The sequence below is a fragment of the Dothidotthia symphoricarpi genome (genome assembly GCF_010015815.1).
Source record: "Dothidotthia symphoricarpi CBS 119687 unplaced genomic scaffold P153scaffold_1, whole genome shotgun sequence".
Lineage (NCBI taxonomy): Eukaryota > Fungi > Ascomycota > Dothideomycetes > Pleosporales > Dothidotthiaceae > Dothidotthia > Dothidotthia symphoricarpi.
This window is the reverse complement of record NW_022985008.1, coordinates 314,336-336,568: the sequence shown is the minus strand read 5'-3', so window position 1 is coordinate 336,568 and position 22,233 is coordinate 314,336. Positions and strand designations below refer to the sequence as shown.

Below are 22,233 nucleotides of genomic sequence, written 5' to 3'. Positions count from 1 at the left end.
TCGCGCGAGCTGAAGACAAGAGGCAACGATATCGCGTTCACTTCAGCCGCCTAACTAAGACCACTTTCACTGTTATTGTACTTATTAGCATCATACGCGACTGCGCTACGACCCGGTCTAATCATTCAAGACAACACACACTTGACCTAGTAACTTTGGTCGACGCGTCCGTACACTTCACTCTACAACCTATAATTTATAAACTGCGCACCACCCGACTCAGTCAGTGATTCGCGTGTCATTGTGTACAACATGGGGCATCCGCACGCACACGCACATCTAGTGCAACGACAGCGCAATCGCGATGAAGAGGAGGACAATGGTGCAGTCGCCACCGTCATCTCCGTACAGATTGTGACAATGCCGAACACGTACACTGGAAAGGTTGTGTGGGTCACCCAGTCAGATGAAGTGCCCAAGACGCTACTCGCGCCTGCTACACGAGAGCGCGAGACAAGTACAGCAGATGAGGATCAGCCTGAAGCGACTACCAGACGAACTGCGAATACCAAATCAACTGTTACCTCGAAAAGGCCCTCTTCAACGGCCAGATCAGAGGCAGAGGAGACGAAAATGACAAAAGCGGTGTCAACTCTAGTAGTTGCAACCAAGTCTCCTACAGTCCATCCTGCGTCAACGGTCGTGGGCCTTGTATCTGTAACAGCATCAGCTACGATATCGTCTACTCCCACCGCTGAGGCCTCAGCAGGCGGCATGTCTGGAGGCGCCAAAGCTGGTCTTGCACTGGGTATCCTGTTTGGAGTCGGTGCCCTCTTGGTTGGCATATTGTTCCTCTACGGCCGCAAGAAGAAGCAGATGGCTGGAGACAAGAACAATGAGAAGACTGGCGTGCACAATGCGCCCCCTCCTCCACCACAAGCCGGAGCTGTTCCTAGCTCGCAAACTCAGCGCAACCTGACTACCGCACCGCGTTTGAGCTTGAGACCACTCACCGGCTTCTCATCGACCTGGAGCGACAACCGCAAGAGTGGAGGAAACTTGCTTGCCGTTGCCGCTGCCGCGCCCGAACCTGGGCGCCCCACCAGTGCTTGGGAGCGACCTGGGGCAACGAATGCTACTACTGCTCCTGCCACCCCTGTTGCTCCTGTCAATCCATTCAACGATGCTCAGGCTCTTCCTAACAGCCCTCCCAACAACCCTTTCACTAATGATGCTGCGGTCGACGCTGCACAGGTTTCTACTCCTGGCTCGCCTCTCAACACTCCTCTGTTGCGTTCAACGGCACCGAGCGCTAACTTGGCCAATCCTGCTCCAGTCATCGCTACTGCTAACGTCAACGCTACACCAACGCCATTACCAACCAACATATTCCCTGCACCGCCCAGCATCAAGTCCATCGCAGATGCAGTTCCACCAAGCCCTGCCTGGACTGAAGACGTTCCCGCCTCGCCTGGCCCAGCTCCCGGAGGTATGCCAGCAGTCGTCGCTGTGGCTGGTGTCCGTCCTAATGGCCCACCTGCTGGTCCCAACAATGTCCACCGTGTTCAACTTGATTTCAACCCATCCATGGCTGACGAGCTTGGACTTCGCGCTGGTTCTCTGGTTAGGATGCTCCATGAGTATGATGATGGATGGGTAAGTACTCTGCTCTCGCAGCACTCTTGTATGACACTAATACCCTTCAGGCGCTCTGCATCAATATGGATCGCTCTCAGCAAGGCGTCGTTCCTCGAACATGTCTGTCTAAGCACCCCGTCAAGCCTCGCACTGGTCCGCCTCCTCAAGGTCCTCCGCAAGGGATGCGCGGCCCTGTTATGCGTCCGGCGATGAGCCCCAGTGGCATCCTTCCCCCGCAACCGCTCTCGCCCGCCAATGGTCGCATGTCCCCTGCTCCTCGCTCTATGAGCCCCGGTCCGAAGCAGATGTCTCCTCCTCAAGTGCAAGGATCCCCACGTGCCCGATCGAACAGCAATGCTCATTTCAGCGGCCCTCCACCTTCCATGTCACCCGGTCCTCGCCAGATGTCTCCTCGAATGCAGGAGCCACCGCGCGGCCGATCAAACAGCAATGCACCATACGCTGGACCTCCTAGGTCAATGTCTCCCGGCCCATACGGAGGTGGCCCCCACATGGCCCCTCCGCCACAGATGGGCCGTCCTCGATCCAACTCCGCCAGCCAGGTTATTGCACGTCGGGGTCCTGCGACTGGTCCCAGCCCCATGAATCCCAACCCTGCAGGCGCGTCTGTGCCCCGGAAACCAGTTCCCGGCATGGCAATGTAGTTTATCCGTTATGAGAGTTTCATGAGGGATAGCTATGCGTATAGTTTCTTTCATTTGTGATTTGCTTTCACGTCTACGTTTACATTTCCGTTCTGATCATGGCCGCTGCTTCTGACAAGTTCTCAGACTGTATGATTCATATGGGGGCAGTGCCAACCAACTTTTCTTGTCTTCACCACTTATACCCATAAGTGCATGCATCTGTCATTTTGCCGGATTTTTCCCGCTGGACGATCTGATGCAAAGCACTTTCTACTGGTCGATAATGTCCTGAGGATATTCTGATTTCGGAGGAATTTTGCCTGTCCGCTGGGAGGGTTCGGGTCTGGAGAATACAAGTTGAACATGTAGTCACTGCCAACGGTGTGCTGGCCACTTGGGTTTGATGCGATGTGGCAGGAGGAGGTTACATAGAAATTTCATGAGTTTCCACCATCTCGGCGTGTCGTTACTTGTCTCGTACATACCCTCTTGGTAGTTGATGTTCACAACAAGATCAAGCCGAAAGAAAGATCAACCAATGTGCCCAAGCCGTACTCATCCACCTCTCGGCTATTTGTGAGCATTGTAATCTTCTCGTTAAAATTGTAGGACAGGTCTAGTTCTGATATGAAACGCATGACGTTGACCGATATTATCAAGCCTTATTCTCGACTTAGCCTTGTACTCCAATCAAAGGTTTCGAGAAGTAAGAAATACTTATTATGGAGAAAAATATTGAGTTGGCAGATTATCTCATAACCCATCTATGTACCTGGCTTGCAACTTCTGATGCAGATCTATCCTTGACCCATCTTGATAACTCCAATGTCCAAGTGTAATCCTATATTCTAGCGCCGTCTCAAAAGAATCACAAGAGAGTGTCCCCAAGAGCGCAACGAACGATGGAGCATCCAGCGCGAACAGTCTCAGCAGCTCCTTCCTGGTCAAGACTTGGGTTGACTTCCACAAGATCCAAAGCGATTAAAGAGCCAGTCTCCGCTACGCACTCTGCGATAAAATCTCCCTCGCGTAACGTCAAACCACCTCGTACGGGCGTTCCGGTGCTGGGTGCCCACATTGGGTCCAGAGCGTCGACGTCAAAGGAAAGGTGGATTGGAGTGTCGCTACCGATCCAGCCCAGTGCCATGTCCATGACCTTACCAATACCGTGTCTGAACGATGCACGTTAGCGTCGTCAACAGCCAAATTGAGTCTGATGCATACCTGTCAATGTCGTGCATTGAGAATGCCTTGATGCCGTGTTCACGAAGGATTTTCTTCTCGCCACTGTCAATGTCTCTCAGACCAATGTACACAAGCTTCTTCAAGCTGAGACGGTGGTGATCCTTCAACCACCCGAATGTTTCCTCATTCTCTTCAGTAGCTAGCCCAGTCAGAAACGCGACGGGCATGCCGTGAATATTCCCGCTATCTGATGTCTCAGGTGTGTTGATATCGGCGTGAGCGTCAACCCAAATGACTGCAATATCTCTCCCCAGCCTCTCGCGAACCGCTCTCGCTGTGCCAGAAATGGTACCAATCGCGATGGAGTGGTCGCCTCCAAGAGTCAAAACGAGCTTGCCATCTTTCGCGTGGCTGTACACTTGTTCGCTGACCTCCCTGGTCACGGCGCTGACGAACTTTGGTCGCTTCATGCCCCGGTGGTCTGGGTCCTCTGATGGCAACATTTCGGCATAGTTGTGCACTTGCCCGTCGAAGGAAACGTTGTACTCTAGCTCTTCTTTCAATTGGTCGATCAGACCAGCTTCGATCAGTGCTATTGGGGCAGCGTCGACACCAGCTTTTGGCTGAGGTTCGGTTAGCTTTGGTTTCTAAGTCGATACGAGAGCCTTACCTGGCCACCGCTGAACCCGACTGCAACCACGCCCAAGTCATGACGACTGGTGAGGAACTTGGGCTGTATTGATGGTGCGGCCGTCATTATGTGTTGTGTGATCTGCAACAAATGTCAGACGCAAGTGATATAAGAGGGACTGCTGGATTTGCATGGGTCGCAGCTGTCATCGAGATAGTAGCAACTCATAACTAGCATAGAAGAGCAGAGACAGGCTTGTGTGTATACACGATAAGAAACACATACCTGTTGATACTCTTTCGCGGTGGTGCGGTACGATGAAGTGCAATTTGTTGGTTGACGGTATATTGTTATCGACGTGGATATTGACACGGTAATGCAAAATCAAAAACTGGATGAACCAGAAATTCAAGAGACGAGGGCGCGGTCGCGCCCTTTTATCTCTTTGCTGGCGGCTCTTCTTAGGTAATTCGGTCTTGTTGAATTTTCGTTCATCGCGAAGACCTGTACTTAGGGGAACGATATTTGAGGCATTCGGGAGATTTATCACTTAGGGGACGAAGGGCGACGCGCTTTATCTAAGAGCCCCCCACTAACACGGTTGGCCGAGCAGCGGTGTGCCGTTGATCAGTTTGCTTCATGGTCGAGATGACAGCCATCTTATCAATTTCCTCAGTATTTCACATCACCAGAGCGTATTGTATCAAGCTCATGAATGTGTAGATGGGATGTCTCGTTCAGGGAATGTGTAGTCTTTTGTCTCCAGCCTGCTCGCATCTGATTGGCTGATCTCACACCGGCTTTATTCGGCTTATCGCAGATCTTGTCCGACAAGACAAAGCCAGCTGATCTTTCGCAGCCACCATTTACTACTCAAATCCAAATCACATGCAAAAGGGATATGCCACTCCTGTAGTGCATTGATTGGATACATACATCCGTTTTAACACAACCATCCCTAATGGTTCTCACTTCGGCCATCCGTTTCGCCATGACTCGAGGCTCAGGAACGATACAACTCCTCTGCCACGTCAAACCAGGTGTCAGTGCAAACAGAGAGGGTATCGCAGCTGTGTCAGACGAAAGAATTGAAGTATGCGTTGCAGCTCAAGCAAGGGACGGAGAAGCAAACAAGGCTGTGAGAGAGATAATCGCCGACGTGCTACGGGTTCCCAAGTCTGACGTGGAAGTAGTAAAGGGCATGAAGAGCCGGGACAAAATGGTTGCAGTGACGAACATAAGCACGAATAGGAAGCCAGAGGAGGAGATTGTACGAACAAGGGAATTGCTGGCAGACAGCATCGGCCGTTGAGTAGTTACGATTACAACACATGCATTATGCTATCCTACATCTCAATCATCCCATCCATTTTATTACATTATCATTATTCGGAGCACGTTTTTATCACCACGTTGAGGGCGACTTAGTATTGGTAAGCAGTGGGGCCGTCGACGTCCGCTGTTCACCGTTAATCAAGATTTTCACAAATGGTACGACCGGAACTTACAGGTGATAGCACTGAAGCCCAAGCAAGTGCCGACGAAGCTCACACCATCCCGCTGTCCATAAACCTGGTAGCGGCCATCGGTCTGGGGGCAGGCAAGGAAACCAGTATCGTAGCTCAAGGTTCCAAGAGTCGATCCCTCAGGGTCAGTCTTCTCGAACATATTGGCGATAGCGCCCGCTGGAAGAGGGGCGCCGTCTGTGCCTGTGTACGACAAGGTGCCGTCAATCGCAACGTAGACCTGCTGGGGAACAATAGAGCCGAGCGAGAGACTGCCGTCGCCACCAATAAGGGAAGTGATGTTGCCAGGTGGGCAAGCGCCCTAATTGTGCATTAGCCAGCTGTCGCTCAAGAATTTGGAAGAACATACAACGCCGTCAGGACAGCTAGCCGAAGGTTCACCACCGAGGAAGAACCTGCCACCGTTGGCTTGGAGGGGAAGAAAGTGGATTGGAGAAGCACTGCGAGCAGAGATGACACTGAAGTATTCGACTTGGGGAGTAGGTGTGGGAGTAGGCTGAGGAGCAGGGCAGTAGCCCTGAGCGAAGACGCTGGTGAAGAGAGCTGCAGCGGCGAAAGTGTACTTCATGTTGGCGGATAGCAGATAATTGATGAATCAACTGGGAGTAGAAAGGCGTCGAGAACGAAAGATTATTGATGTTTGGAGTCGAAGCTAATAGAACGATGATGAGGCGGCAGCTCTCCGAGTTTATGTCTCTACATAAGGAGCTATCGAAGACATCTCCAAGCTCGAATACGATCGCTTCGGGCTTAGGTCCTACCGAAGCGGGCGGGATGGGCCCTGCACCAAGATATTGAAACCTTGAACACGAGGCGATTGACACTACAAAAAGCTCTGTGTCTGGTCACAGGACTGGTAAACGTATACTCCGACTGCCGGCCAACCAATCAGGTACGGCTTTCGGAGCGTTGTTCCCGCAGATTACGGGCTCAACCTCTTCTCCTGCATGATTGTATTTTGGGAATACAAAATCTCGCCACTGAGCTGGGGAGATGGCACCAGGTCACTACGTGATTAACAAGCTGTTTTGGAAAGACAGATCTCCTTCCCAACAGCCGATTGTACAAGCGTATACGAATTTGGACTGTGTGAACATCGCAATTTCTGCTCTCGAATTTGGGGTTGGGTGAAATGTGATGTAAGATCGAATGACGTAGATCTTCGTACCCCGCAAAATACCCACACTTCAATCTAATGATCCCGCCCATACCCAGCCTCATCGTCCCAGGGATAGCGATCCCCACTATACTTTAAACTGTTGAGGGTCCTCGGGAATGACATGGTTCAAGAACGTAGCGTGATATCAGCAAGATCAAGGCTCGTCGTAATCAAAAGCATATCTTTCCAAGCACGCCACCTACGCTTGATATCTACGTGATGGGTATTTGTTTTGATGCTCAGAAGAGGACATATCGTTTGCAACATTACAACGTCGTGATACGTCTTCCATGGACAGACAGAGTTGCAAGAGGGTTCCATGTACGTAGACTCTCGGTCAACTGTAAAAGCAGGAAGTAAGCTGCATTCTTTGTAACTCCTACAAGTTGCAAAACTACATAAGTAAAATATACAAATGTATACGTAAGGTACATACAGTTACAAATCCAGGCACGGTATTTCTACACTAAACGCAGTTGTAGTTGTCAAGCTGTTGCGTGATTTTGCTGCACCTTGGTTCGAGAGGTAGATCACTGCACATGCCCTAGCATAAACGAGCTTACGTTGCAAGACTATCCAGAACATAAGGGAATCAGTGCATGTGAGAACTGTACCAGCATTATGCTTTCAAGGAGAAGGAAACCCACGTAGCGACGAACGTAACAGCACACTCTACACGCGACACCGTACTCGAGACCGTTCACTGTACTCAAGACCATTCAGCGACGCCTTTGTTCAGAATTTCCAATATATCTCAGACGAACACAGAACAGTACTTCCACAATCATGGTTAGAAACGCGTATATTCTGATTGACATCGTTGGCTCCAGTACTAGCAAAGACGGCGTATAGTAATCACACAAACTTAGCACGTCAGACTGGAGAAACTTCTGATTTGAACACCATTCATTCGAGTGCACTACCAATTGCAAACTGCGCAAAACACCCCCAGCGGAAGACTTTTCACATACCAAAAACTCCAAGCAATGCATGCCTTTCCAAAGACTTGTCGTGACAATCCCCTGCGTTCCTCATGGGTCGACCTTGAACTTCAACCTCACACCCATACTCGCCAGCTCAACATCCAGATATTTCAACACTCCCGGCACGGCAACAACCGCCACGTCGTCGCCGCCCATGAATCGCATACCTTGGCCATCTGTCCAAACCTCGCTCGTGCTCTGCACACCGTCCGCCAATGTGGCGCACCTTCTGCACCGAATGGTCATGTTTTTGCCCCCTTGGTCCTTCTTACGTGAATACTCGCTAACTGTAGGCGCGGTAGACAAGAATGAACCACAGGCGCGACATATAGCAGCTTTGGTGTAGTCGGAGCAGTTCATCAGACGATCTTGCAGTAGGAAGGCAGTACCGTGAGCAATAAGCGCGTCGCGCTCCATTTCTCCAACACGGATACCACCACCCTTCTTACGACCCTTGATGGGTTGCCCGGTCGTTGAGTTGACGGGACCGGTGGTACGCACTTGGTACTTGTCGTTGACCATGTGACGGAGACGTTGGTAGTAGACAACACCGATGTAGATATCGGCGGCAAGTTCTTGACCCGTGATACCGCTATACATCGGTTCGTTACCGTAGTAGTTATAACCAGCCTTCATAAGCTGATGGCCGAAGAAATCGACGGCGGTGTTCTGCTCGTCGAAACGGAATGGCGTGGAGTCTTGAGAAATACCATGAAGCGCTCCTGCTTTGCCTGCCAGCGACTCAACGAACATACCGATTGTCATTCGAGATGGGAAAGCGTGCGGGTTGATGATGACATCAGGTTGGATGCCAGACTCCGAGAAGGGCATGTCAATTGATGGCCATTTCTGCGAAGCAACACCCTTCTGTCCGTGACGAGAGGAGAACTTGTCGCCAATGACGGGCGAACGTGGAACACGGAGTTTGATGCTGAGCTTTTGACAGGGCTGGGTGCCGTCTTCCGAGCCGATGATGCGGACTTCTTCGACAAACGCCAGCTCATCTTCCTTGTATTTGAAGTAGCTGGTATTGCCATCACGGTTTATGTAGTCGCCGGTAGCTGCGTCGTACGAAACAGTATGCCATGCAGCAAGTTTGTCGCCTGAGCGCAGCATCGCACCAATACGAGGGAACCCATCATCGTCAATTGTTTCCTTGTCAGCTGCCTTGACAAGCCCTTCAGGAGCGAACCCAAAGAGTTTAGTCACGGTCCGACCAGACCGATTTCTCCGACCACCCTCTTCAAGGTCGCAAATCTTGGTCTTGTAAATGGTACCGTGACCAAACCCACGCTCATGTGCAGATTTGTTTATGATCATGGCGTCATCCATGTCGTACCCTGTGTATGAGATGACAGCTACAACAGCGTTCGTGCCGTTGGGAAAGTTATCCAAGCCATACTCGTTGTGGAGGGGCGGTCGTACGATAGGCGTTTGACCAGTCTGTAAGCGGTAGGTCTTGTTGTCCGTTCGGTATCGCCCGGCAGTTCCAGGTGTTCCCATTGACTGTTTACCCATCTGACACTGGTACATGTTTCGGGGAGATTGGTTGAAGTCTGAGAAGGGTGTCATGTTGGCGACGATGGAGAATATGTTAGTAGGATCGAATTCAACATGCGTTGAATCGCCCGACACGATTTCAGCATCTGTACACGCTATTGACATATACGGCTGCTCGAAAGGCCCTACATAGTCTAGCTTGCCAAGGGGCAGATACTTGACAGGTCTGTACATGCGCGCAACTTGTGAGAACATGAAAATACCGGGGTACTGGCCGCCACTTGAATTGGGAACGTAGCCAATCTCGAGTTCCAAGGGGACATTGTGCGTGCCTTCGACTTTCCAGTAACGAAGTGTATCTGCAATGACTTTGGCTTGCTTTGGCGAGCAGAAACCCAAAACGCGGCCGTCCAGCTGTACGACCACACTCGCGTCAAGTGAGGCGGATGATTTGCTTGACACGCCCAACTGTGCAACGAGTTTGGGAATCGCTGAGACATCAACGTTCTGTGTTGCCAACTTGCATTTGTGTGCAAAGTGGTTGAGTAGCCCACATGGAGCTCCGTCAGGGGTGTGAACGGGACACATGAAGCCCCAACTCTCGGGCAGCAGTTTTCGTACAGTCGTAGTTTTGAGTTGCGCGAAGAAAGCACCTCTGTGCACCATCCTGAAATGACTGATGAATCGGTAGAAGTTGATCTTTTCTGCCACGACCACGAAACCAGCTGTTTGCTGGAGGTCCAGGCCAGTAGGACTGATGAGGTTTCCGGTAGAGAGGAAGTATTCCATGGCCTGGCCAACGTTCATGGTGGTCTTCTTGAGCACTTTCTGGACAAAGTCTTTCTGGAATTCTGGGGAAGTGAACGACCTCCATTCTGTTCTGCGTCCATAGTCGTTCAAGACAGGGCGTAAAGAATTCAGCCAGTCGTCGAGTCTCTCCTTGATGATCATGCCGTACAGCTGGCCTCCAAGCAGAATTTCCTGGTTCTGCACAGCATCTGGGTTGTCGACGGCACACTCGCCCTCAACAAGGGAATATAGTTTCCGGGTCATGAAGAGCAGCATACGGAACTTGTCGGCATCCTGGGCGGGAGTAACGTCATATGCCCCCAGGTGTGGCAGGACAATTCTTCGTAGGAACTCGGTACCGGCTTCTTCGTCGCTTGTGTCCTCGGGGATCTGCAGTACGACCTTGAACTTCTGTCCTAGGTATGCCCGTGTCTTGGCTTTGGAGTGCAGCCCATAGACCTTGTACGTCCGGAGCAGCAGTTCCACTCTATCGGTCACAAACTGTTTCTCGGCAAGCCCTTCTGAGCCAGCTGCGCCGACCAGGCCCTCGAAGATCTCCCGGTCGTTCGTTTCAACCAAGGCCTTGAGCACCATCATGACGGGCACGAGGTACTCTGCCTTTCTCCACGAAAAGCGCAGGTTGACATTGCCGTCGCTTAAGTAGTGGAGGGCGTTTGTCTGCGACGTCTGATCTGGTCGCATGGAACGAATGAGGATACCGTATTGCGTGTAACCCGGCCCGCGGTTCATGAAGGCCCCACGCTTGATGGCCATGGGGTAGTTGCGCCTGTTCACCTGCAGCATGCGGATGATTTTCTCGATGCCGTTGACGATGAAGTAGCCGCCCAGCTCCTCGCTTTCCTCCTTGGCCTTGATGAGCGCGTCTGGACTCAGGCCTTCGAGGTGGCACCGGTTAGACTGTCACGAGAGCGGTTAGCATCCGCGCTGCTGTGCGAAGTCCAGTGGAATGGGGAGATCTCACCCGCAGCATGATGGGGATGGTGCCCAGATCGCACACCTCCTCCTGCCAGTCCATGTTGTTCACCTTGTACTCGAGTCGTGCGCGCAGCTTGCCGCGGTAGGTGGCGTGCCGCTCTCTGCACTCGGCGGGGAGGATGGTGCGGTTCTTGAGCGCGACCTTGTTCGACGAGGGCAGCACCGACTTGTCGAGAAAGACGTCTTGGATGCGCACAGAGAGCCTGTTGCGCGCGCCCACCTCCTCGGGCTGCGCATACGGGTCGCCATCGACGAAGACCTTTGTGCCGATTTCACGGATGCCCTCGTCGATCTGCCCGCCAGGTACGAAGATGGTGTTGAACGAGTTGATGTGGGGGTCGACTGCAGCGGCGAGCGTGGGGTAGGCTGTCTTGTCCTTGGGGGGGTTCTGGAAGAGGCGCTGCCGTTTCTTTGTGTCGAACTCCGTCGACCATTGCGTCTTTGTCTGCGTCTGCGACTGCGGCTTCCTCACTGCGGCAGGCGCCATGGCTACGGTGCGCGTGTTGTAGATTTCGTGGAGAAGCGGCTGATTCAGAAACAAAAGGCGCAGCTCACCACAGGCCGTGCAGAATCGTCCCAGTCCTCGTGCAAAGACGCAGAGAGAACGGCGGCATTGATATCTTCACAATGGCCCAACTTTTTTCGAGCTAACGGAACGGGAAACGCCTCTCGCTCATAGTGGTGGGCCCGTGCGCCAGCTCAAAGTCACACGCCCGCGGCGGCTCGAATACATCTCCGCTGCAGGGCGGCGCAGCTCCTACCCTCCAACTTCTTCACTGCCTTTGCGGCTTCATTTGCATGCGTTTTGGGGCCTGGTCAATTCAGTCTTGTTGCTAAGCTATCTACCACGGCGTCGCCAGCCAATTACTGCCCGAAGAGGACCCCGCAGCAAGGATTCCCAGACTTCCACCCAGCGCCCATCACCATCACCAGTCCTCGCAGCAGCCAGCCCATCTGATTTCGAGTCATTCACAACACCTGCCCGCTCACCATGGCGAGCATATTCCGACGCATCTACGACTGGCTGCTCCGTCTGTTCTGGTATGTCCACCCTCCTGCTGTTTCTCGGTCACCTGCGCCGGCGTCGATGCTTGATGCGCCATTTGATAGCTCCGTCTACACGACAAGACCATTATCGCGTCTGACAATGGATACTGACATGCTTCGCTGTGCAGGGCGACGGAGATGGATATCACCATGATAGGTCTGCAAAACGCTGGCAAAACGTCGCTGTTGAGGGTTCTGGCGGTGAGTCTCGTCCTGTTCCGGAAGCGATCGTGCATCGACCGTGTGTGCGCGCAAGCCCAAGCTGATTGACCTTTTCCAGGGAGGAGAGTTTACTGTCGAGTACGTCAACATCCATTCCGTGTAGCGCAAGCCGGTGGCGACACTGTTTTACGTGTCGCCATCGCACTGTTTCGTGCGAGCATCGTAGGTTTGTCCATGCGCTGATACGCCCATAGCTCCATCCCAACTGTTGGTTTCAACATGAAGCGTGTCCAGAAAGGCCATGTTACCCTGAAGTGGTGAGTACTCCTGACGTCCCGCCTTGGTCACGCACGTCTGGTTGTTGCAGTGCCAAGCCCGTTGCCAGCCTTGCAGGGTGCAGGCAATCTGCCACATCCAAGTGTACCTGCTGACCGCGGGTGTAGCTGGGATCTTGGAGGTCAACCGAGGTTTCGTTCCATGTGGGAGAGGTATTGCCGCGGCGTGAATGCAATCGTGTAAGATCCGCTTGCACGTGTTTGAGGTTTCGCGCTCATCGTCCTAGGTTCATCGTTGACTCCGCTGACAAGGAAGCTCTGCCGGTTGCGCGCGAAGAACTAAAACTTTTGTTGGAGAAGCCAGCTTTGGAAGGTATCCCCCTTCTCGTCTTGGGCAACAAATCGGATCTTCCGAGTAAGCTTTCGGTGGACGAGTTGATCGAAGAGCTCGACCTAAAAGCAGTGTCGCACCGAGAGGTGAGCTGCTACGGCATCAGTGCCAAAGAAGAGACCAACCTCGATGCCGTTCTCCAATGGTTGATTGCTCGAGCAAGCAAGTAGATATGACATGGCTGGCGGTTGAGTGGGCGACAACGTGACCAGCGAGGTCTTGACTAACACGCATCCGCGCGTTGCATTCGACTCGGTTCGGTGTTTCGCAAGTTCACGACCCTGATGTGCCAAAAGGCCGTTAGCATTCTACGACAAACTTAATGATTCTTACGACGTGACGGAAGAAAAGACGGGCAGATCAGCACTGCAGGCTAGCGATGGCCACCTCGCACTCCCCTAACTCGAGCATATTTCCTGATTTCATAAGTTCTTTCGCGGCAGTGTGGTGCTGTCCTCTTGGCTGACAGAACAGAAAGCGTATCGAAGGCTTCCAGTATATTTATCTGATCATGTATCAATTCATGTGTTTCGTTACTTGAGCGAGGATACGGCGATTATAGCGATTAGGAAGGACCGGTTTGTCCCAGGTGTTGTTTTAATCTTTCGCATAGTAGTGAAGAGAGTTCGCACTCTACACTTCGTACAATGGTAACTTTCATGTCTTTGGCACGACTGTTCGCGCATTGCTCGTGACTCCGCCCTTGCCGTGTGTACAGGCAGTAACAGGCTTTGACGGGGAAGGTCTTCTTCTGTTGGTTCAAACGGCTGGTATCGTGTTCGCAGGTGGTCGCATCTCTTATGATGTAGGGTCGATTTCTCCTTCTGACGCGAATGCAGTCACGGCTGTCGCGCATCGCACAGCGTCCATTCGAAATGGAACACGCATAGCGCAGCGCACAAGAACAATCACTAGGACATGGCATGAGCGAGAGTGACTGAGCAGCGCAGCGCCCGTTGTTAAGGAGGGCGCATTCGACAGCTATTATTTCCCGTGGTTGACAACACATCCTGCATTAGCGTTTCCATGAAATTCGGCCAATCATATGTCGATTATTGCATAGCTGGGCGTGAACCCCTGCTTCCCGTAATGGACCGAGGAGCGTGATGTTTGATCCTTTGAGAAACGGGCAGGAATTTGCGATGGTGGAATGTGGTGTGGCGTAGGTGTGGCTCTGGGTGGGTCAACGAGGCTCTGGAAATTGGCAAACTGTGGGGATCAGGAAGTCAGAGCATGGAAGTGTGTGTGACATGCAATTTCCCGGAGTAAAAGATTGTGTGACGGTAGCTAGACGACAAGTCTATCCTCGAGACGGATAGCCAGATTCTTTGTCAACTGTAGAAGCGGGAAATAAGCTGCGTTCTTCGTGGGTCCTTTGAGCTGCAAAACAGCACCAAATGCACTTGACAACAGGTCACGTTAGGCGTATACTAGAAACTCAGGTGTGAGAATTCTATAGTGATCTTATACGTAGTTGTTTGAGTTGCTGTAAGCTTTCGCTGCACCTTAGTTTCTGGTATTTCGGTCAATCGAGAGCCACAGTATGTAGGTTTGCTAATGGAAGCTATGTTCTTCTGCTGCATTCATTCCATATTGTTTTTACCAGTAAAAGTGTCAGTCTGGAGACAATGGCATGTTGGTCTGGTTGTTCAAAGCTGGACTACAGACTGGGACGGTATCGTGCCAGATGCCAGGGATGTCTAATGTACACAAAGCATCTTTGGACTGCTCGTTCTCAAGTTCACCATCCTACAAAAACATTGCAAGGCTTACGCCGGCAATACCGAGAGGCAAACAGATCTTCTGGATGCAGCTGGAATATGGCCAGACCTGCAAGGGCGTTTCTCAACCCCGACAAAGAAGCATCCACCATTTTCCATCTAGCCATTCATTCGTGACTGCGCCTCCGCGACTCCTCACCATCAGCCCAACTGAGCCTTGCAAATCAGCGACCGACGAAAATGATCGACCTTTCGGTCCTCCGGTCGTGCCGGCGCGGTCAGCAACCAGGCCCTTGGCTGTGGCTGAGCATTCGCACTTAAGCTGACGCCGTCGTCATTGCTAGTAGCTCTCCACTGCAACCTCTCACAGCATCGCGATCATCAATCTAAACACTTCCAAGTCTGCGCATTTCTTCTTGTTTGCCAGCCAAGTTCCTTGCCGAGATGCCGTCTATTGTGGCCAGACAGTTCAACTATGGCGATGACGAGTAAGTGGCTGGCATTTCCTTGGCCAGAACTTGCGTTTGTAGACGGGATCTTCAGCACGGATCCTGCCTGCCATGTTCACGTCATACATGGCGCATCACCTGCAAGCTACTTACTTACCCTTCCTTCCCCGTTCCTTTTTTCCCACCGCTCCTAGTTCAATTCTCTCGTCGCATTGCAACAACACCTCGCCGACACGCAGTTATCCCGCTACCATCACACCCTCTAATACACCATGGCTCGCAGGTGTGGTTACAACAGATATAATCAATATGTCTGCTACAAAACTTCCGCATGGAATACATGGGCCCGCTGGGTCGTCCTAGGTGTTATTGTGCTCGCCTTTCTCATGCTCTTTTTCATTTGCAGGTAAGATGAATCCAGTCGCGTCCTTCATATCAATGAACCAGCCACTAATGTAAACCTAGCTGCTTGACCGCGCGCAAGCGTCGCAAGGCCGGTCACCAGCCATACTACGGCACCGGTTGGGCCGCCCGTCCTCCTGCGTACGGCGAGACACAGGGCACGCAACCCTACTACAATAACAACAACAACACGCAAGGCAACGCTGCTCCTCCGTACTCGGCCACCACCTCAAACCAAGGCTACTACGGCAACCAGCCGCAGAGCAATGTCGAGCTTCAGCAACCGCAACAGACATACGGCGGCGCAGGACAGAACATGTATGCACCTCCTCCGGGTCCGCCACCAGGCAAGACCTACAACGGAGTTTGAGAAGTCGATGATACGAGTTCATCACATCGGGACGCATTGAGGTAGCGAACCTGACATATGAATGAGTGATACGATTGCAATTGGCGTTGGACATGTGGCGCTTTGGTGATTATTGTTGAGATTGTAAGCGTGGAATCAAGCCCTATGATGGTGCTACGGACGAAATGCTTTGAGCTCCCAGTGATTATGGGTCGCGTATGGATACCTCTTCTGTTTAATGTCTGTACTTAATAAGTCTTCTCTTCCGAGTAGTCTATGATAGCTGTATCATGAAAATACGATACCTCTATGAGCACTATTACTCCCACCGCACCTATCTCGTGTTGGATTCAAATGTTTATGTGGCGACTGGTATGCATGAGTTTATGAGAATAACATGGACAAGCACTCAATAGGAATCACAATACATCCCAGCATCACACGAACCATAGCAGACTTCTACTTTTGTGGGAGTATCACTGTGTATCCTGATATCTTAGAATAGAGTTCGAGTCTCAGTTCTCCTCCAGCGTCAACCCTTCAATTGTCTTCGCGCCCCCTTCAGCGCCAATGTCCACCTTCGCCTTGTCCTCTCCCTCTACATGCCCGTCAGGTTGAGCCTCGACCTTGCGTCCCGGGTGGTAAGACCCCTTGTCCTTCTTTTTCTTCTCCTTCTTCGGAGGCGCGGGTGGTGGTGGGTAAGCCTTGGTCTCAATCTCCCTCCACTGTTCATTCGCCTGGAACTCAGCCTGAACGGGCTCGAGCAGTGTGTTCAGCGCCGCAGTGACAGCCGGCTTGAGGTCCTGAGGTTTCAGGATGTCGTTGACGTAGTCGTCTTGCATCTGCTTGATGTTGGTGTAGATGAGGGGTTCCTCGTCGCGGCGCTCGACGACGAATTTCGGCTCGCCGTGCTTGAGGACGCCGGCGGGGAGGAGCACGTATTCTACGAAGCTCAGCACGCCGTTCTCTTCGACTTGCTTGGGCGGCGCGAAGGCTTTCTTCAGCTTCTTCTTTACGGCGTCGGCGTTGTCAAGCACATCGATCTTCGAGTCGGGGTCCGAGGCGCTCATCTTGCCGCCTTGCAGACCGGGGACCATGGGGTTCATCAGGTGGGCGCGTTCCTTGTAGCCGAGCTTGGGCAGGACGTCTTTGGCCAGGGCGAAGATCTTGCGCTGGTCGACGCCGCCGAACTGCACGTCGACGTCGAGGTACTGCTCGTCGAGGGCTTGCATGAGCGGGTAGAGAAGTCCGCTCAGCGGCGCGTTCTCCGTCTGCTTCACGACTTCGGCGCCTGCCTTCTTCGCGTCGCGTTCACTCGTTACGGAGGCCAGGCGCAGGACATCCATCATGTATTCTGGCGTCAGTTCGAAGGACGACCCTAGCACGAACTCGAGCTTGTTGATGGGGACGTTGACGGCCTTGAGCAATGCGGTGATGGTGTAGCGGTAGTATTCTGCGCGGAACTTGACAAGCTCGATGGGCGCCTTGAGGTTGTCGAGGAAGCCGTGGATGTCGGCGAGCAGGATCTTGACGTGGCAGCCTGCAGCGAGGAATTGTGCGATCTTGAGGATGGGGACAAACTACACTACAGTCAGTACAACACACCAGACCAATCTACCCGTAGAAGATGACATACGTATCCGCAGTGCGGTCTGCCTGTCGTCGCAGTGCCCCAGTAGATCTTGAGCGTCCCACTCTCTTTTATGGCCGCGTCCATGATCTCTGGATTCAGCACCTCCTGCAGGTTGACCTTGATGAGGGCCATCTTCTCCTCGCCTGACATCTTGGCCGCCGCATCGTGTGCAGACGCTTCCACCTGGCTCTTTTCTAACCTCGACCTTGCATCTTGCAGCTGTGCCTGCAGCTCTGTGATTTTCTTCTCAATTCCCGCGATCTCGTCGTGGATTGAGGTTGAGTCCGCCATGGTGGGGTAGCGGGGGGATAATTTATGCCAATGGAGCGAACGCGGGAAATTCAGTTGTATTGAGCTTTTAGTACCGGAACGATGGACGAGGGCAGATATATATGCTTGTCCCCCAAGCTCAGCTGAACAAGTAGTCTTGTCAGCGGGTGATTCAGAGGCGAGCTGAATGAGTCTTCGTGGGGCTGCACCAGTCCAGATGTCAGGGTTCAGGAGCTAAAAACAAGGGTCCGGAGAATACGGTAAATCTGACTATTGCTTGCTACTTTGTGTCCACATACAACCAAATGATGAGTTTTTGAAGAATGCCTTTCTTTTACAGTGGATTACTTTGTTTTGGTCGTTCTGAGTTGAATTTGAAGATTCCTTAACCGTCGAGATGCAGTTCCTTGGGCCGTCAGCCTCTCGTCCACAACAGACACGCCGATGTTAGCTCAAATGCACGCCGTATCTCTAGGGCTGGGCTGACTTCTACTGGGCGCTTGGCTGTACGCCGCATAGAACAAGCTGTCTTGTCGATACGGTGGACCATAGGAACATTTAAACCAATTCCGCGCACATGGCTTCGAACAACCCATGTATGGAAAAACAAAAGTATCATTAAGGAGTGAATAAGAAGTTATGTTAGTCTAATGTAGAGCCGAAGCTTCGCACAAAAATCAAAGCAAATAGCGCAAAATCGTAGAAGAAGGATCAGTAGCAATAGCCACCAGCCACAAAAGTAATCATGCCAACGCCGTCGCCGTGCCAAAAATCAAATCCGACCAAGTCTCCATCTGTAGCCCCTACATCTCTGCCTCAAACTTAATAGCTCTTGCACTTGGCAAGGCAGTTGTCCACATCCTGTGCAAGGTTGGCTGGGATCATCTTCCTGAACTCCTCAATGTTCTTTCCATCAATCGTCTTCGGGAAGCCCAAGGTTGCGTTCACAACGCCCGCATTCAGCGCAAAAAAGTTCTGCGCGACCTGGCTCGTGCCGGGGTCTTCGTTGTTCAGCGATGCAACAAAGGTAGCATTCTCACACGCGTCGTTGAACTGGAAGTGAATCGAACCCATGGGGAAGACAGTGCCTTGAAACTGGTCTAGAACGCCGGCGATCTCGGGTGATTGGGGAGAAGCCACGAGGCCGTTCTCGAGGACGTAGCCAAACTTCAGGTTGGAGCCGGAGACGAGAGTCAGGAACTCGGTGGCGCGGGGGTGAACATGGGGAGTGTTGATACCGCAGGCCTCGAGGAAGCCGAGGGTGGTGGAGATGCCGAGGCCAGTGAGGATGGGAAAGGTCTCGATGTTCTGTTTGATGTTAGTCGAATGATAACAGAGACGTAGGGGAGTGTATGCGACATACAGCTGCCTTTGTAGCGCCTCCTTTCGCGCCATTCGCAGGTGTAGCACCGTTGAAGTTGAAGACTATGAGCTTCTGCAGAGCTTCGCCAGTGAGGAGAGTTCCGCCCTGAGTAAGAAGCCGTTGGAAACGCTTGATCGCTGTGGGAGCTGTGAAAAGGTCGCGGAAGAGTTGGGTCTGGTCTGGTGCAGGGGCAGGCGTAGCGGGGGTTGGAGCAGGAACAGGAGTAGGCACGACGGAAGTTGAGACAGGAACAGCCTGCGGGAGGGCCTGAACGGCACCGAGAGTTGCCAGGCCGGCGATGAGGACCCTTGTGAAGGAGAGCATGATTACTGATGAAGAAGCTAAGATAGCCGAATAACCAAAGAGATATATGAAAAGAGATAAAGAGATATGGAAGTAAGTATGGTTTTTGAGATGTAAGCTATGAGATGAGTTCTCCAAGGACATCCCACGGTGTTCTCTTTATACTTGGAAGCCAACATCACCCCTTGTCAGTATGTTCTGGTCGGAAGGCTTACCATCCGGATACCGCAGCCAAAGTCATCGCTTGCTGTCGCCAGCAAGAATAAGCACAGCTCACTCGAAAACGGGCGAAGCAAGTGTACATGAGACTCGTAACGCATTCCCCTCAATCACCCATGCATTCAGAATTGACAGGCCCTGTAGATGGTGCGTGTTAGCAGGGCGTTGTGAACTCCTGGTATAAGAAGGTAGTAAGAATAGCCCAAATCTGGGGTGCTTAGTCTCTACGGGCGTAATGCTGAGCTGGCCAGAACGGTCAGTTGATATGATTCCCATATCCAAGTGTCGTTCACCAAGCCGAGAAACATCGGGCGAGTGATTTACCAACAGGCACAGCACAAGCTTTGTTCCCATGTGGTGTGTTGGATGTTTTTTGGTTGGTTGTCGTGTGAGGTCGACAGAACGGTTGGCGCCTCAAACTTGGCGAGGAGGCTTGTCACCCAAAATAGAACGAATTACAAACAAACAACTCAACTACCAACACGGCAGCATTGATGCACAGCCTCGCTATGACTGTGAGGCACTCGGAAATGGTACAAATGGATAGAGATATTATTACGGAGGGCTCAAGTTTGAGGGCTAAAAACAAACAGACGCTTAGCGCTACAGACGCGAGTTGAATAGGCCTGCTGAGCAGTACTCAGCAATCCCAATGGACGTAATGGAAGTAGAGAAACAAGACGATGCGACGTATATGCAAAGCAAACAACCATAGCCAAATATACTAGTCAGAGTCGAATTCGACATCCATCGAGTCCTCCGACCCCCTCCAGAAGGGAAGCTCATCCAAGGTAAAAGCGTCGTCACTGAGGATAGACGGCGGGCCTTTCGAATGCATAACAGTCCCTTCCTCCGGCTCTTCGACTTCCAAAATATTGTTGGTATTTGAAAAACCTCTATCTTCGAAGGTGAGCGATCCCCTCCTCTCAAAGGTTCCGCGTACACGGCGGCGAAGTCGACGAGCATTTGGGTCGACGTCGTCCATAGGGTCGTTGTCAGAGTAGCTGCTGTCGCCTTCGACGCTCTGACTATGGGTTCGCTTGAAGACGCCTGCACTCCACCTCTTCTTCTTTTGCCTATATATGCGTTCTCTCGCCTCCTCATCTGAAGACGTTTCCTCCAGAATCAATTCTTTCAGCTTATTGATGACTTCTAGTTTTTTCCCACTTTTCTCACTCTTTGCATCTTCAAAGTAGTCTGGCTGCACGACCTCTATGTTGCAGTCACAGTCTGAGTCGCTATCGAGCTCTTCGAGTATAAAGTCGGCCTCTTCTACGCGACGCATGGGTGTTTCCTCCTCCTGGTCGCTGTCTTGTTCAGATTCATCGTCAATCTCAATTTCGTCCTCGTCGTCGTCGTCAATCTCGATCTCAATTATATCCTCATCGTCATCATCGGAATCTTGCAAGGTTGTTGCATAAACCCGCCCAGAGTCGGTGGAAAGGCGCGAGGACGGCTCGAACGACTGAGGACGGGTGAATTTGAAATGATGACCTTGGCCAGTCGGTTCAATGAACTCCAATGGTGGAGTGTGGGTGAATTTTAGAGCGCTCATGCGGCTGGAGAGCGGCGATGTGTTGCTCGCCTGAGACGGAAAGCGCGCATGGGAGCGGATGCCGGGCGTCATGGGCGGTGAGGTGAGGTGAGTTTCGAGCATAGCCGGTGGCTGCTCGTGCGTTGCCATGGGGTGGGTGATGTCGTGATGTTTATCGGGTAAGTTGCGTCAGACGGGCGTGAGGGAGCCAATGATGATCTGAATTTTATTCTGCTGATCTCAAGGTATCAAAGTCCGACGGTCGAGTCTGGTTTTGAAAATGCGGAAAAAGGGCTTTGCAGACAATATCATTCTGGAGGCGATTGGAAGTGCTTAACTGCGAGAGCTGAGCAGCGTGGGATGTGCGGCGAGATGGAGAGGTTACAAGTCAGACCCTGCAACGCCCTGGGCTTATCGTGCAGGTCAAGAGAGGATCTTATAGGCAGCAATGCAGGGAGGGTAGCTCGCAGGACGAAGAAGCCACGGAGCGCAGGTCAGTTCGGGAGCAGTGGTGCGGTGTTGTCGAATGGAGACGGGTGCGAGACGAGGAGAATTGGAGAAGGCAGGCCTGGGGTGGTCACAATTCCCTGTGCGGGACGTCGCCAATTATCCACCTAGGTTTGCGTGGTGAACAGGCGGCCGCGGTGCGGATGCAGCAGCTTGCAGAAGTGCTTGCTCGCCATGGTGCCCGATGCTGGCCACGATATGTGGTCGCGGACGATTAGTTGCAGCGTGAACTGGCAAAGTCGAGTGCCACGCAGCCAATGGCGGCAGCGTGCCAAATTGCGACGCGCATGGCGGGTGGGTTGCGCTGGCACACGAAGACGACTGTTGGTGAGAGGGTGCAGCGGGGCATGGATGCATGAGGCCACGCCAGAAGCAGCTGGGCCCACGCAGCAGCGAGCAGAATGGAAGCGGCTCCGGCGGAATGCGGCTCTGCTGGCGAGATTGCGAGGGCTCGACGACGTGGAATTTCGCCATGTGGGCCTCCTCGGACTTGCAGGCTGGCAGTTCGGAGGAGACTTGGAGCGGTGCACTTGGGAGCTCGTCTGTGGTGTGTAACTGCATGGGCCACACAGAAGACACACCTCGCAGCTGTCAACAGCCACAGCACACAGCTT

At 52.4% G+C, this 22,233-nt stretch overlaps 11 protein-coding genes across 11 annotated transcripts; 4 read left to right on the top strand and 7 right to left on the bottom strand.

The window, feature by feature from the left end:
* The first annotated feature begins 107 nt into the window (after positions 1-107).
* Positions 108-2,333, top strand: P153DRAFT_2229 (uncharacterized protein). The gene is made up of 2 exons (XM_033662643.1): positions 108-1,596; positions 1,647-2,333. Exons 1-2 carry the CDS (start codon positions 253-255, stop codon positions 2,241-2,243), a joined length of 1,941 nt encoding a protein of 646 aa, XP_033528849.1. The 5' UTR covers positions 108-252; the 3' UTR covers positions 2,244-2,333.
* A 497-nt stretch (positions 2,334-2,830) lies between these two features.
* Positions 2,831-4,399, bottom strand: P153DRAFT_362232 (Ureohydrolase). Its single transcript, XM_033667082.1, has 4 exons — positions 4,327-4,399; positions 4,081-4,182; positions 3,450-4,033; positions 2,831-3,397 (listed from the first exon to the last, which is right to left on the bottom strand). The coding sequence occupies exons 2-4, from the start codon at positions 4,165-4,167 to the stop codon at positions 3,094-3,096; spliced, it is 975 nt and encodes a 324-aa protein (XP_033528848.1). The 5' UTR covers positions 4,168-4,182; positions 4,327-4,399; the 3' UTR covers positions 2,831-3,093.
* A 633-nt stretch (positions 4,400-5,032) lies between these two features.
* On the top strand, positions 5,033-5,353 carry P153DRAFT_380276 (YggU-like protein; the record flags this gene model as incomplete). The annotated part of the gene is made up of 1 exon (XM_033669919.1): positions 5,033-5,353. The coding sequence occupies one exon, from the start codon at positions 5,033-5,035 to the stop codon at positions 5,351-5,353; it is 321 nt and encodes a 106-aa protein (XP_033528847.1).
* Positions 5,326-6,365, bottom strand: P153DRAFT_362229 (uncharacterized protein). Its single transcript, XM_033667081.1, has 3 exons — positions 5,917-6,365; positions 5,550-5,868; positions 5,326-5,500 (listed from the first exon to the last, which is right to left on the bottom strand). Exons 1-3 carry the CDS (start codon positions 6,133-6,135, stop codon positions 5,466-5,468), a joined length of 573 nt encoding a protein of 190 aa, XP_033528846.1. The 5' UTR covers positions 6,136-6,365; the 3' UTR covers positions 5,326-5,465.
* A 1,280-nt stretch (positions 6,366-7,645) lies between these two features.
* P153DRAFT_427154 (putative DNA-directed RNA polymerase I subunit beta) lies at positions 7,646-11,614 on the bottom strand. The gene is made up of 2 exons (XM_033672649.1): positions 10,981-11,614; positions 7,646-10,916 (listed from the first exon to the last, which is right to left on the bottom strand). The coding sequence occupies exons 1-2, from the start codon at positions 11,479-11,481 to the stop codon at positions 7,758-7,760; spliced, it is 3,660 nt and encodes a 1,219-aa protein (XP_033528845.1). The 5' UTR covers positions 11,482-11,614; the 3' UTR covers positions 7,646-7,757.
* Positions 11,615-11,985: 371 nt separating this feature from the next.
* Positions 11,986-13,039, top strand: P153DRAFT_278416 (ADP-ribosylation factor family protein; the record flags this gene model as incomplete). The annotated part of the gene is made up of 6 exons (XM_033662951.1): positions 11,986-12,035; positions 12,170-12,242; positions 12,322-12,341; positions 12,458-12,520; positions 12,647-12,718; positions 12,766-13,039. The coding sequence occupies 6 exons, from the start codon at positions 11,986-11,988 to the stop codon at positions 13,037-13,039; spliced, it is 552 nt and encodes a 183-aa protein (XP_033528844.1).
* Positions 13,040-15,078: 2,039 nt separating this feature from the next.
* P153DRAFT_391797 (uncharacterized protein) lies at positions 15,079-16,164 on the top strand. Its single transcript, XM_033671095.1, has 2 exons — positions 15,079-15,445; positions 15,505-16,164. Exons 1-2 carry the CDS (start codon positions 15,312-15,314, stop codon positions 15,809-15,811), a joined length of 441 nt encoding a protein of 146 aa, XP_033528843.1. The 5' UTR covers positions 15,079-15,311; the 3' UTR covers positions 15,812-16,164.
* A 51-nt stretch (positions 16,165-16,215) lies between these two features.
* On the bottom strand, positions 16,216-18,051 carry P153DRAFT_304819 (Nucleotidylyl transferase). Its single transcript, XM_033664582.1, has 2 exons — positions 17,427-18,051; positions 16,216-17,370 (listed from the first exon to the last, which is right to left on the bottom strand). The coding sequence occupies exons 1-2, from the start codon at positions 17,712-17,714 to the stop codon at positions 16,306-16,308; spliced, it is 1,353 nt and encodes a 450-aa protein (XP_033528842.1). The 5' UTR covers positions 17,715-18,051; the 3' UTR covers positions 16,216-16,305.
* Positions 18,052-18,515: 464 nt separating this feature from the next.
* P153DRAFT_352442 (uncharacterized protein) lies at positions 18,516-19,380 on the bottom strand (the record flags this gene model as incomplete). Its single annotated transcript, XM_033666381.1, has 2 exons — positions 18,516-19,001; positions 19,057-19,380. 2 exons carry the CDS (start codon positions 19,378-19,380, stop codon positions 18,516-18,518), a joined length of 810 nt encoding a protein of 269 aa, XP_033528841.1.
* Positions 19,381-20,302: 922 nt separating this feature from the next.
* P153DRAFT_279234 (uncharacterized protein) lies at positions 20,303-21,262 on the bottom strand (the record flags this gene model as incomplete). Its single annotated transcript, XM_033663009.1, has 1 exon — positions 20,303-21,262. One exon carries the CDS (start codon positions 21,260-21,262, stop codon positions 20,303-20,305), a length of 960 nt encoding a protein of 319 aa, XP_033528840.1.
* Positions 21,263-21,718: 456 nt separating this feature from the next.
* P153DRAFT_380268 (uncharacterized protein) lies at positions 21,719-22,180 on the bottom strand (the record flags this gene model as incomplete). Its single annotated transcript, XM_033669918.1, has 1 exon — positions 21,719-22,180. The coding sequence occupies one exon, from the start codon at positions 22,178-22,180 to the stop codon at positions 21,719-21,721; it is 462 nt and encodes a 153-aa protein (XP_033528839.1).
* Between the last annotated feature and the right edge of the window lie 53 nt (positions 22,181-22,233).